The sequence below is a fragment of the Pholcus phalangioides genome, unplaced genomic scaffold (genome assembly GCF_987345545.1).
Source record: "Pholcus phalangioides strain wild (caught in Gottingen) unplaced genomic scaffold, Ppha-v1.0 ptg000015l_1, whole genome shotgun sequence".
NCBI lineage: Eukaryota > Metazoa > Arthropoda > Arachnida > Araneae > Pholcidae > Pholcus > Pholcus phalangioides.
In genome coordinates, this window is record NW_028301608.1 from 86,132,115 (window position 1) to 86,146,822 (window position 14,708).

A 14,708-nucleotide genomic window follows, 5' to 3' on the forward strand; every position below is an offset into this window, starting at 1 on the left:
TCCCTTGTCCCGTTCATGGTCCATCTGGGGCAACCCCGGAGAAGTGAAGTACAGTGATGGGCAAACTTTTTTAGAAGAGGGCCAAAAAAAACAAAAAGGAAAAATGTAGTTTTACGCTTAGAAGTGAGATGGCGGGATATGTTGCATTATTTGACGACTGTCACGGTTTCGTTGCGAATAAGACCCAATTATTTATCCTTTACAACTATGAAAAATTCCTACCAGGTCTATTTATCTTTGAAAATGCAAGACTCCCTAAATCAAATTTGCGTTTTTTAGTTGACATTTTGGGACCGAAAATATGAAGGCAAATAAGTGTATTTTAATAACTATGCATATACAGGCTTCATAGGTAATAGGGAGTACTATAAACCAGACATACGTGCACACCTCGTCCATATTCCTCTGCAGAACTTCTAACGAATTGGTACATGTTGGAATGTGTGTGTGCGTATAGTGAACCTTCCTGTCAAATTTGTTTCTGTGTAATGCTACCATCTGTAATGAAGTTTTTTTAAAACTATGAGGTTTTCCTCAACTCACAGTGAGTGAAGTGTAATGAATGCATAATTGTAATATTGTAGGCCTGTTGCTCTCTGTGGCGAGACTTTTTGAACGGGGAGATCGGCTCGCATTCAAGTTGGGAACCGTAGAAAACCAACTATCAGCCGACCACCACTGTGGCGACGGCGGGGTTGGAACCCGGATCCTCGCGATGCGAATCCGTCACTGTGACCGCTCGACCACCACAGCGACGGTAATAGGGAGTACTGGTGAACCGTTGATCCTAGAGGTATATCCAGTTAGAAAAAAGTATCCAATAACGTATGGTATTTAGATTTGTCATTTATGTTGCAAAGGGGCTGTATAGTTATTAAAATAAAAATGACAACTTTTCATACCATCCCCGTGTGCCCAAAAACCTAATTAGAAAGTTGTTGCCTTGTCTTTTCCGATGCCAACTAAATAACTCCCTGTTTCTAAGTGCAATATTTACTGAGATATTCGAATTCGAAAAAAGGAGGAAAATTGGGAAAAAACAGCATTAAATGCGGGTAAAACGGTATTCCCGCTTTTAATGTTTTAGCCTAACTTTCCCGCCTTTTTTTCGTTTTTCGAATGCGAATATCTCAGTGAATATTGCTCTTAAAAACGAGAATTTTCTTTGTTGACATCAGGAGAGACAGTGTAACAAACTTTGTAATTGAGCACAGGGTGTCCGCATAAAAAGTTTATTTTTTTATTTTAATAACTATACAACAACTTGCAACATGAATGACATATCTGAATACTACAAGCTATTTGGATACCATACATTGACATTTAGTAGGAAGTATGAGGATCAATGGTTGGCCAGTAAAATACCATACGCCCAGTTACTTTTGCACCCTGTTTGCACCCGGGTGTGTTTGTATTTTAGAAGAATTACTCTTTGCATGTACAAAAGTTTTTATTAATCAATTTCTATTTAAATTCTCACAAATATATTTTATATAAACAAAATATGGAACACCCCTACCCTCAAATGAATTGCTTTTAAAACACTGAAACTGAAAATTTCTATGCTATTATTTTAAAATCGGCAGCGGGCAGGATAGAACCTCTAAGCGGGCCGCAGTTTGCCTGAAGTCCAGTAGATGTTTCACTTATAAAAGAACCACTTCAAAGCGTAAATATGTAAACTTAAACCAATATTTCCTGCTCACCGCGATGCTTCTTTTTACGAACGTTGGTGACGACCCCTAGACGCCGCGACGCACACTTCGAGAAACACAAAAAATGCAAGTATTGCTTTCCATGAATACAAGCCGATATAAAGTTCGACCATATTTTATAATTGTTTTTTTTTTGCAGGAGTCTCGTGATTTTGCCAAGAATGCGCGAGATTTTCGAACATAAACATCTCTCGACTTTTTTTTTAAGCTCGATTTCATAAATGACAATCTCACAGATACTGTAAGTTAGCTTTTATATGTTATATTTTTCCCCCTATATTTACGATATTATTTTTCGGAGTATAATTTTGTGAAGCTGCTCATGAAAGACATCATGAAGTTTCCGTGGCTAGCGGTTGCTCTAATGCTCATCCCTGGGATTCGAGTCTACGAGCAGGAAGTGGATTATTACGAGCTCGGAAATCCCCGGAATGACTCCGACTACCACGACGACATGCTGAACCAGGAAAAATGGAATGAAACTATCAACGGTTCCACTGGTATGAACTTCTCATTCGGCGAGCTAAATGACACTGATTTGCTCTCAACCGTAAACCTAGACCTGATCGAAAAACTCGAAAAAATAGCTGATGCGCCGCTAATACAGGACGAGTACAAATTCAACGAGGACGAAAATTTTGATCTCGAACTCATTCGCAAATATGCCCGGCAAGGGCTCAGCCACTCGGGATGGAACTTTGAGAAAATGGAACAAACGGAGATTGTGCAACTCCACAATAAGTACCGTGGAAATATGAGCGAACCTGTACCCTTCATGTCCAACATCAACTATTTGGAGTGGGACGAGACTCTTGCGGCCGATGCAGAACTTCAGACCAGCCAGTGCACGTTACTAAGTGATATCGGCGATAGCACTGCGAGCAGCAACGAAAGTCAGGCAAACACCACCTCGAAGTATTCATCGAACTCGTACGACGGTTCTTCCAGACACGTGGCTTGGCCGATGTGGTTGTGGTACAGCGGGTATAAAATGTACGACTTCAAGGAACGGAATTGCCAGTCCAGTCAAGACTGCAGCAGCTACGAGATGATGACCTACTACTTCGTGACCAACGTCGGCTGCGGACGCAGTATGTGTTGGCCTCGAGACGAGAGGCTCAGGGTCTCTTGTTTCTACACCCCACGCATCGACCGGAGGCTGAAGATGTTCAAGTACGGGAACCCCTGCGACACCTGCGAGAGGGGATTCGGGGCAAAGTGCTTCCAAAATTTGTGCGTCACCGAAAAGATATGCAAGGAACGCCGTCTCCGATGCGACTGCAAGCTCAAGTGCCTGAATTGCGGGAAGTTGAAAAAGGAGTCGTGCAGCTGCGAATGCAAACGCGGTTGGGACTATCCCAACTGCGGGGTGGAGTGCCGGAACGAGATCGTCCAGGAATGCACGCCGGTGATGAAAGGCACCTGCGGCGGAAACGCCGTGGTATCCGAGAGGAACTGCCGATCCCTCTGCGGAACCTGCCAGGGCGAGTCGTCGATCTCGAACAAGTCTCAGGTTGAAAATCTCTGCTGCAGAGGTAAGCGGTGCGCATCTGGGAAACACGTGGACGAGAAGACGTGCGAATGCGTATCGACCTGTCCGTCAGTGAAATGCATGTTCAAGACGAGCAGTTCCGAACTCTATAAGGTAGGCCAATCCCCAAACGACGCAAATACCAGCTCCGTCGCCGTTTCAACACCAGGTCATGTTACTATAAAGAAGAACGGATCGATTTCTTTTCTTCTTCCATCGGTCCATCTGTTGGTGTTAACGTGCATCTGCGGCTTCGTCCTTGTTCTCTTCAATTGAACTCTGTAAGAAACTCTTGTTTTAGTCGAGAAATAGAGAAATTATTATTTATGTCTTGTTTTTCACAATAATTATTATCATTTAATTTCCGCTTGGAAGTAAGCGGAAGTGAGACCTACGGTGAAATGGCATCTTCAAAGAAACTTATATCGATGTTATTTCTCACAATAATAAGTCTTTTCGTTTATTTCATTGTGCCAAGTGGATAATGTTAGCAAAACAGATGAACACACACACGCTTTGAGTAATGTTCCGAAGAGTTGCGTAGTTTTTTCGCTTGTGCTGGCTGTTCATGTCATTTTTGTTAAGCATTAAATGAGTCCTTTATGGCAAAAAACCCCGAAAAGATAGCGTTGTGAGATATTATTTGTTGTAGTAATTTTAATATGTGTATTACATAGTCGAATCACATTATAGTGATCACTTTTGCTTTTCGGCATCAGCTGCTTGTAGCTGATGAAATAAAGCGAGAGTCGCGAGGTGGTTAGGTGATGTAAGTGCGTGTTCTGATGAATCTTCTTCTTCTTACCAGGCAGGGACCTGGCGCTGTCCCGCTAGGGGTATTAGCCATTTACTCGGCTGAGTTGGTCCGTGCTGGAGAGTGCTGAAGGTGTCCGACCGGGAAGCCCTCGATATGCATTCGAAGGCCACCCGGTCCGGCACATCCAGCCCTCTTTCCTCTTTTTATCCATGATGAGGGCACTATCCAGTCCCCCCCCCCCCCATCAAGCAGCTTAGCATTAGTGGTGTCCCTGTGGGCCGCTCGTTCCGACCTGATTTGATGCAATTCTGCCATCTGGCTCCTTACCAAGCTGTGGCTCCCTCACCACCCAGCGAAGCCCTACCTCTCCAGAATTTCTTCATCATCAAATAACAATTTAACAATTATTTACAAAAATGTCAGAAACTGCTTCGCGAGCATTCGCCTCCTCGGGGCGCAGTGTTTCCTGTGTATAGTTCATCTTCTGCCTCGCGACATTGCGCCACTTCAGGGGCAGATGATGTTGTCGGTACTTGTCGTTTGCTTTCGTATCTAAGCTGAAAGATGAAAACGTATCTTCGGATGTGTTGGAGGACGGTTCACTGGCGATGTTGAGCGTCCTTTCATAACTTTATTCCTCCACCTCGTCTGAGTCTTCCTCTGACGAAGCAGCCATCGAGGTAGTCATCAGGGCCATGCTAATCTTCTCTGTATCGTTCCAATTTTAGTATATGTACTGCCGAAGCAAGAACTTCTGATGAATCTGTGAGTCGTTACCGCGAGAGGTAAAATATGCTATTGCTGAACCTTCGATAACGAACACTCTCCGTTAACGGGAGGTGTCCGCTAACGGACACTTTTTTTTGGATCTTGTCAACGGGCTTCAATGTATTTTACTACCTATTAATGGACACTCCCCGGTAGCGGACAAAATTTTCGGTCCCAAGGGTATCCGCTGTCGAGAGATCCATATTGGCATGCTTAAAAAAGGGGACGTTTGCGTTGTGTGTGGGACTTTCCAAGCAAGCATAAAACAGTATGTCTGAAATTGACTGATTTTGTGAAATATCCGTTGCTGGTGTTGTTTAAGTGTATCGTAAGATATATCGTGACATTAACTGACAATGGAATCAGGGTCATCTTAAAGCATGAGTCCACCCAAACACGGCTCGGTCCCACTCTTGTGGGGGCCATGGGATAGTCACTGCACCTCATGGTAACGAAGTTGCTTCGATGCAAACGACTATAATTTGCAAGGAAGTATCGAGATTGTACATCAGATCGGCAAAGAGATGCCTTTTTTGACGAGTCACGCTCTAAGTTGCGTAGAGTAGGTACAGAGTTATACTCATAATTTACAAGAAGTGGGGATGTTATAGCCCAGGGCGGCAAATGAAAGCAATGAGTAATGTAAAGAGCGGGGCAAAATTTTTATCACCATTATTATTTGTGGGAGGGTTTTCTTAGACATAACCAGATAGAAAAATTAAATTTTCCTCATGAAAATCTCAAGATTAGAATTTATCGTCTATACACCAGGGATCACCAATCTTTCAGACTGTGGGCCAAAGTGCAATTTATATGCGGCACGAGGGCCAACAAGTCCTACTACTACTACTTAACCTTACATGCTCCTCGTACGCATTCTTCTTTGGAATTTCTAACGAATCGGCACATGTCGGATTGTGTTTTCTGAGTGAACATGTGGCCCTAACATATCTATGTTGTAGATTTGCGCTTGTTTCGTGTTTATGCTGCCATCTGTCTTCCATTTTCTGAAGTAAGGATGGAAATGCTTGAATATTCATTTTATGACCGTATCGTGTTGTAGGTCTGCCTGCTCTCTGCGGAGAGACTTTTTTAAATGGGAGAGCCGGCCCACGCGCATTTGCTCCTCGAAGCTGGAAAACAAGTCCGACTGCGATAACTAAATTTACACAGTAGCGTCTTAACGGGTGGGCCCAACGGGGCTCAGAGTTTCATGTCAAACGGGGAGGGGGGCATCATACAATTAACACTATTAATGAATTTTATCTACTCTGAGATCGAAGACGGATTAAGGTCGGTTGAGGGACCTTGTCGCAGAAGAAAATATTGGGCCCTTTAAATTAGAAAAAAAGTTGCGATTTTGTTGGGACCTTTTCAGAAGTCAGGGGCCCAACACACGCTCCCGGTGCATCCACTTCTATCTGAGATTCTTCTCATAAATCTTTTCTTCTTTAATAGTTCATTAACTTGGAAAAAAATTGCTTTTCTCCATTAAAAAAAAGCATGACTCCCGAAATACTTTTTGTTAAATACGGATTTCTATCAATTCTGAAATTGCTTCCTCATTGAATCTTCATTGATTTCGAATATATTTCTTTCGGTAATAGGGGAAATCAGGGCCGCAACTAGATGCTTGGTCACCCGGGGCAAGCGCGCATTTTGACGCCCCCTTGTAATATTGAAGGAGAAGTTTCAGAATGAAATTTGCGCCCCCTCGGGTCCAGCGCCCGGGGCGCGAGACCCGCCTGCTTCCCCCCTAGCTGCGACCCTGACGGAAACATCGTTAATTTTAAATTTTAATGAATTTCGAAATACTTTCTGCTACCAATTATAAAATAATTTCATATAATAATTATGCAATTAATTTCTCTCATTACTTTGAAATTTTCGTTAAAAGTAATTTTGACTAAATTTCTTTTCATTAAAACTTGAATGCATTCTGAGGTTGGTGGGGGAGCAACTGCCTCGCGCGGAAAAATTGTGGGGGTGGCCAGGGGCGTCGGAAGTGTTTCTAAACTGTGGGTGCTCGTCTTTAGTTTTATATCGGGAATTTTAATTTCTGAATAAATTCTGGGGGTGCTGAGATCCATGCCACAAATCACTATGGGTGCTTGAGCACCCCCGGCTCCTACGCCACTGGGGGCGGCAGTTTTACGCGGGAACTAAGAACATCGTTATAAAATTATCAGCTTTTAAAGTTGGGGGGGGGGGGGGCAGCAAAATTATTTTCGCCCCGGGAGGCAAAAATTCTAGTTATGCCTGGCTCTGCATATGAGGCCTACGGACCAGAGCCGCAACTAGTGGGGGGAGCTGGCGGGTCTGGTTCCCCGGGCGCTGAACCAGAAGGGGCGCCGAATTCATACTTTAACTGCTTACTCTACATGCAACGGGTGCCAAAATTCCGGCTTGCCCCGGGTGACAAAGTATCTAGTTGCGGCCCTGCCACGGACCATCCGTTGAAGAGACACCTGTCAAATAATTCGTCAGGAAAGAATATACCTCGTACGTTATACCGACGATGAGAATAGTGCTGCCATCTAGTTGACGTTTGTACAGACAAGAAATTATCTTCTTTTTTTTTAAATTTTATAATCATTAGCAGCGTTTCTCTATTGTCCACGTCAGAGCTCTTGATAAAATAATATTTGTACAATAGAGCAGAGTTTCTCAACCTATGGTCCGCGACGATGGGATAGTTGGGTCCGCACGCAGACTTGATGAAATTATTCACCCGTTGTAACTATAACTGATATAAATAACATACATCACAGCATGGCCCCTGTGATGTATGTTATTTATATCAGTTACAACGGGTGAATAATGTCCGATATTTTATTTCGTTTACAACACACATGTTCAATCCATGGCCCGATTGAACATGTGTGTTGTAAACGAAATAAAATATCGGACATTATTTCCCGAATATGAATTTAATGATCATAATAATGAAAACTGAATCGATAAAAAATAACAATGTTATTAAAAACTTACCTTTCGTCTTATCTTCGGTAAAGAACGAATCAAAATACAAAAGAAAGCGTTAAATAATGTAAGGAAAATTAATATTATTAGAACATATACATACAGTGCGTCTTGAGAAATGATAGATTCTCTTTTTTTAAATAAACAATTACTTCAGAAAGACATCTACAATTATAGGCGCCGGGACCTAGGGGCTGAGGCCATTTGAGCTCCCGCCCCCCCCCCCAAACAAATTTTGTAAGAGGGCTGAGCCCTCCAATAATTTCTGAAAAAACAATGCAAATGCACCCTTACTCTTCTGCGTTCGCGCATGAGTCTTGTATATACGGGACGACCAGCAACTTTCAGCCCCCCCCCCATGTTTTCCTCACGTCAGCGCCTCTGACTACAATATTATCTAAAATCCTCCAGGGGCAATGCCCCCCCCCCCAGCGTCACAGGTGGAGTTGACTGATCTAATGTATATATGTATATATGAGCTGACATCATCATCATCATCGTGCCCCCCCAGCAATAATGACCTTGCCCCCCCCCCCCCCCAGACTTCCAAGTCAATCTCCGCCTATGCCCCCATGATGATCCCCATATCTCCGCCCATGGGGCGAACACAATTTTGTGCAAATCTCCGGAAAGATTCGCTGAACAAATTTAATGTTCCGCTAATATAAAATTATTCCAACGTTAGTTCATAAATCACTTCCAGCATCGTTCTCATAAGAATTCTGCATACAGGGTAATCATAATTAAATTTCCCGTATTCTTAGTAGTTTCCCCCCCAAAAACTGCTTTATCCAAATACAGTCTAACTTTTAGGATATCTTAATGAGATCATGGGAAAGCCCTGGGTAGGTGTGCTTACTGTGTAGGGAAGGCATTTTCAAAACAGCTGTTAAAAATTTAACACTAAAATCTAGATCTAGTCAGTTTTACAGTTGAATCTCGTTTATATATAACACACTCATATGACTTCACATTTGGCTTCGGTCGCAATTGGTTCCTATACATTTTAATGTTAAAATAATTCCTTTATTATTTTATTATGACGGAAAACTTATTATTTTCACTTTTACTCGAACACCAATTCTTAATTTAAAAAAAAAAAAAAAAAAAAAGTTCTATTTTCGACCACCAGATGGAAAAGTGGTGCTTTTTTTATTGCATTTTACATTTTCTCATGGTCCATATAGCATATATATCAAGTGTCAATGGAATACGAATACGTCTACCAGAACGGGCGCTATATAAGTCTGAATAGTTTCAGTATACTGACACTATTCAGGTCTATGAAGCACCCATTCTGATGAAGGTATTCTATCGAAACTTGGTATATACGCTATATGGTACATGAGTAAAAACTAAAATTTAATTAAAAGCACCACTTCACCTGGTGGTCAAAAATCGTACTATTTTTTTTGTTTTATTTTATAAATCTCTGTCTCGTGGTCTCATTAAGATATTCTAAAAAAATTTGGTTTTTCTTTCTTTTCTTTCAAACCGAGCACAACTCAGGTCTATCGCCATCTATGGGCAATTTACTCTACCTAGTGAGTTATGCCGGAATTACAAGTGTGTGTGTACCTAACAATCTAGGGTTACCAGGTTAGAAAACAGAGAGGAAGACACCTGCGCGCGCATCCTTATTGACGTCACTTATCCCAATTTTCGCAATAGATGTAAAATACTCCGACCAATAAAACCGGCCACACACCAATAATTTTTTCCAACTCTGAAACAGAAGTGCTAAAAAACGTAGAAACACAATTACATTCTATTAATTTCTGGGCTATTGGTTAGTGCGTGTGGGGAAAAAACTCTCATCTCAATGAAGAAATACACGTTTCAGAGTGAGAAAAAAATTATCCCCAGGAAAAAGAAAAATAATTCCGGAAACCCTGAAAAGGAGGACAAAAGGGCGTAGCGTTGTGCCTGATTTTTCAGCGGTGCTATCTGTATTTCAGAAGTATAATGATTGAATTACATTTGTACCGTTTTTAGGTCCGTTGCTGTCTGTGGCGAGACTTTTTAACGGGGGAGACCCTGCTCGCATTCGCGCCTCGAAGTTGGGAACCACAGAAAACAAACTTCGCGAGGCGAGTCCGTTACTATGACCACCACAAGGCTAAAAATTTGGCTGTATTCTGATAAGTAGTTTATTCAGAGTACACGGGAAATTCAATTATAATCCCCAGGGGCGTAGCCAGAAATTTCATTCGGGAGAGGGACCACTTTCATTTCGGGGGGGGGGGGGGGAACCAGACCCCCAAGTCCCCCCCCCTCGCTACGCCCTTGATAATCCCCCTATACATAACCCCTTCCTTAACACCCAAGCATTCATTTGTTTTGAAATTTTTAAGACGTTTAGCTTTATCGATATTCAAAAAAATACGATACAAATACCATCAAATATGATATAAATATCATAATACAATATCATAATATAATTTATAAGCCAATCTTTATTTTTATTTTTTTCTAAATTAATCCAAACAACAAGACCCACGCAAATGTGTGGTCTAGGTTTCAGCTTGTGAAATGGTATGATATTCATGAAAGCAGTTGGAGTCTTTGCTCTGAGACAAGCCAATCCGTCTAAAACCAAGGTGGCCGTAATCCTCTCCTTGGGATTAATAGCTTCATGGTCTAAAACACCTACGAAATTTGAGATCACCAGCAATAGGCCAATGACCAAAATTAACCTTCCATTGCATATACGTTTTTTATTCTAGGATATTTCATACAGCTCATCACCATGTGGGTTCAAGTACTTTTTTTTTAAAAACTCCATCTGTATTGCATCAAATTTTTATTGCTTAATCACTCATTTTTCGAATCAAATGTTGTCCATCTGTAAAGTACAAGGAACATAAACTGTTTTCAATTTCAAAATGCAAAAGATGTTTATTAATTTAAAAAAAAAATGTATCAGTTAGCATCAAAAGCTGCTTTAAAATCATCAGAAAGTCCTAAAAATAGTTCAAACACGTTTGTCGGGAAAAATGAAATTTAGTCCTGACAATTATGCATATCGAAGCTTTGAGCTTCTCATAAGTGAATAAATAATTCATCAGGTTCAAATTTTTTTCAGCTAAGACGATGCAGGTATATTTTTATTCCCATACAGTTTTTCCCTAATTTTATTGCTAAATTTTGTGTAATACATCGCACTTTACCCGGAGGCATTTCTCCTGCTTAACTGTTGAGGTAAAAAAAACATACACATATCTACAGTGAAAAAAAGCAACCCACACGTTTTATGCGTACAGGGCCTGAAAGGAATATAATGCCCTTTCTCCCCCACCCAAATAAATTTTAGAAGATTAAGGCAAACCCTTCCGATAAACTCATGAACATACAGTTTAACACACCCTTACTATGTACGCATTGAATCCCGTATATACGGGACTTCTGACGTGCTAGTCACACGTTCTAGACCTGCAGAATCGGTAAAAGACTACCCACATTTTACCTCAAATTTATTCTAAAAGCATGAAATTTCTAACAATCATTTGAATCCCACAGAAATTGAATATCATTATATCACGTGATTTATTCCTAATTTGTGTAAATACAGGGTGAGCAAAAAGTCCGTAGAAACTTTAAAAATTCACAAAACCGGAAAAATAACCGAAATTAAAAACGGTTTGGAGGGTTACTATCGCTAGGTCACGGGAATTTTTTTTAACAGGAAAAAAACCCCCCCCTCAAAGAACAGCCGATAGGTGGCGCTGACGTACACAAGTCAAAGAGAAGATACGTTTATAACGAACAGAATGCCTCCAAATCGTTTATTACAGCAGAATGTGTTCCACTTCCACCACCACAGGGAATAACAAACTGCAGGCGATTCAAAAATTCAGCAACGGCAGAGCGCAGCAGGTCAACATACACGGTTTACAACGGTGAACTGGTTGTGGATTAGGAGCGTAAGTTCTTATAACGGCCTCATTTGCATATTTCCACCGAAGTCGCTCGTACCAGCGCCACCAATCGGATGTTTTTGAGGTTTTTTTTTTCCTGTCAAAAAAATTCCCGTGACCTAGCGATGCTGACCCTGCAAACCGTTTTTTATTTCGGTTATTTTTCCTGTATTTATTCATTTTTAAAGTTTCTACGGACTTTTTTCCCACCCTGTATATCGACCATCGCAGTATTATATTTAAATTTCAAAATTTGCAAACTATAAACTGAACACTGACATCTAATTTTCCACAGAGCGCTAATAAGGTGGCAGTGTTTTCAGATCCATGTCAAGAAAATTCAATTGATTCTTACCCTCGGTGTATTGTCGATTCTAAGACTTCCGACTGGGGGATTAAGTGGAGCCGGAGTTGTAGTTGTTGTCTGAAATATAAAAAAAAATGTCGGTATGAGTTTTCAGTGTAAAAGTGAATATATGATATTGGCCGGCCAAAGTCCGAATCATTTCTGCAATTCGGATTTTGGCCAAAACTCTTTGCTAATTCGCCAAGTGGGCGAATTAGCCAAGTAGTACTTCGGGCTTTGGCAGTAATATATATATTTATATATATTATATGGTTTTCATAATAAGAGAATCTTTTTTTAATTCTTGACGAGAGAGGAAAATACCTGCATGTTTTTTGAGAATTCTCTTGACGTTATAGCGACTGCTCCCTAATTTTTGACTCGTTATAACAGTATATTTTTTGTAGCTTTATTATTAGCTATTTGAAAATCACTTGCAAATAGCTCGTTGTAGCAAGTTACGAGTCACGTTATAAGCTGTATTCGTTATAACGAACCTTTACTGTATTTGTATCATGTTGTATTGTATGGTTTTTGTAATTTCTACTGTGATTACAGGCTTTTCTGACACCATTCTGCTTACAATGCCAATCGACAGTGAATCGCTTGAGTAATAGATCGGGAAGGTGCGTACGTGTGTGTGTGTGTGTGTTTTACATAAGCTACTTGACAATTATCTTGCAAATCGCTCGTTATAGCGAGATTCTCGTTATAAGCCGTACTCTTTAAAACGGGCTTTTACTGTACATAAGTTTCATCAATTGAATATTATGTCATAATTTTTCAAAAAACCTGCTAAAATCGATACAATTCTGAGAAACCAACGTGAATTTTAAAAACTGGTAATTGAAGTCAATTTATGCCAATTCCGGTCGTAAAAATTGCACAAGTTTCTTCAATGCTATTCCAAATTCACGAGTTTTTCTTTTCCAAAGTTTCTCAGAAGTTTCTGAAAAAGGCAAACCGCGCGATTGTAATATTGAAGAGGAAATAATTTTGGAAGACCTGAAAAAGTCAGAATGAATATTCATAATATTTATTTATTTATTTTGGTCTCTTAATGGCAGTTCATTCATTGCCTCTTAAAGTTCCCGTTCGAAGACTGCCTTGAAGACATATTTTACGTATGTATTTTTGTTTGTTTCTTAGTGACTTGGATCGGAATGTGCAGCAAAATATTCTGGTCAGTGTGTATAAAATGTGCATTTTGACCTCAAAATAAACTCAAGAAATGAAAAATTACACACTCACCGTTGTTGTAGCTGATGGCAGTGGAACTAATGACCCGAGCTGAAAAGAGAAAACAAAAATAAAAAAAGAGAGACCTTTAATTGCTGGCAGTAATTATTTTTCTTAATAACACTGACCCAAAGGGTCATAAATTACTGAAGCAATTAACAAGGGGAGGGAGGCAAACGTTCATTACTAATATTACCAACACGCGTACACCGGAGGACATTATTTCGGAAGTTTCGGAAATACTTTGGGGGTTGTCTCAATACGATTATTATTATTTCCATTATTGTTAGAATATACCTCCGTGAAGGTGTTAATGGTGAAGGACCCCCCAAACGCGTGTCATTCGTCTGTCATGCGTTATTATTTAGGATTATAGGATTCGATTCCTAAAATACACGGGACGCGGAATAGACTTACATTATTTTACGACATCAAATTCATGAAAATACAGTCAAACTCGGTTATAACGATTCTGTGAAATTTTTTCGTCATTACTGAGGGTTTTTAAGAGCTTTCGAGCATGAAAAATATAATCGAATGCAATGAAATACTATATCATACATTTGAGCCTCTAGGGGTGGATCACAAGACACTTCATGAATGTCATACATTTTATATTTCATTATGATTAGGGTGACCATAATTTACTGATAAAAATACGGAAAAATGGGATCATAACACGGGAAATTGCCATTCGTCTGCGAAATTGATCATTATTGCTTATAGGCCTTGACGCTGCTCTGATAAAGTGCTACATTAAGCCTGCAGTGAAAGGAAATGTATTCGCGAGAAAAGACGGCACATTTGTTTGATGGATATTTGTATCTACGGATTGTCAAATGCATTATACAGTCTACGCTCGATATAGCGATCCCCCTTCGTCCCGTCGAAAACATGCTTGTACAATAGGATTATGGTGCAATAAGAACATGTATGCTTGTGAAGCTTGCGGTTAAGTGTGTATCTGCCTTTATGTGTAAACATTCGTTGAATGAATTATGATATACTTACAGCGACATATTGCCATCCTCCACTGACCCTGACCAGTAGTGTTTCTTCGTCCAGGACGAAGCCCAGGGTCCCTAGTGGACTCGTGCCTGACATTCTTTGTAGAGAATCGATCGTTTTGAATGTCATGGCCTATAATCCAATCAAGAATTATAGAGATTAAAAAAATTTAACTACTTAAAATAATCATGAGAAGTAATTCAATTCATTACGAGGAATAATTATGGTTTTTTTTCATATAAACTCACTCCTGGAACGATAGCGGTTTGCGATCTCTTGCTGCTGTCCTCGGATGGTTGCTGTCCAGGAGGTCCCGGAGGCCCTGGTGGACCAGGTGGACCTGGTGGTCCTTGCTGTCCGTTCATCAGCTGAAGGCCTTCATGGAGAATTTAGGGATAAATATATATATAGCTAAATAATTTGATACATGTCGTTGTGTGTGTGT

The 14,708-nt window shown here is 40.4% G+C and overlaps 1 protein-coding gene and 1 pseudogene across 1 annotated transcript in view; both read right to left on the reverse strand.

Annotated features, from left to right (window-relative positions):
* The window catches only part of LOC149076932 (uncharacterized), a 90,949-nt gene that overhangs the window by 8,182 nt on the left and 68,059 nt on the right, over window positions 1-14,708 (reverse strand). Inside the window, exons 22-25 of the mRNA XM_089244655.1 lie at window positions 14,512-14,639; window positions 14,267-14,395; window positions 13,268-13,306; window positions 12,026-12,094 (exon numbers count right to left, since the gene is read on the reverse strand). Coding sequence (XP_089100781.1) covers window positions 12,026-12,094; window positions 13,268-13,306; window positions 14,267-14,395; window positions 14,512-14,639 — 365 coding nt within the window. The remainder of the gene's footprint in view (window positions 1-12,025; window positions 12,095-13,267; window positions 13,307-14,266; window positions 14,396-14,511; window positions 14,640-14,708) is intronic.
* On the reverse strand, window positions 4,694-4,755 carry LOC149076933 (U6 spliceosomal RNA; annotated as a pseudogene).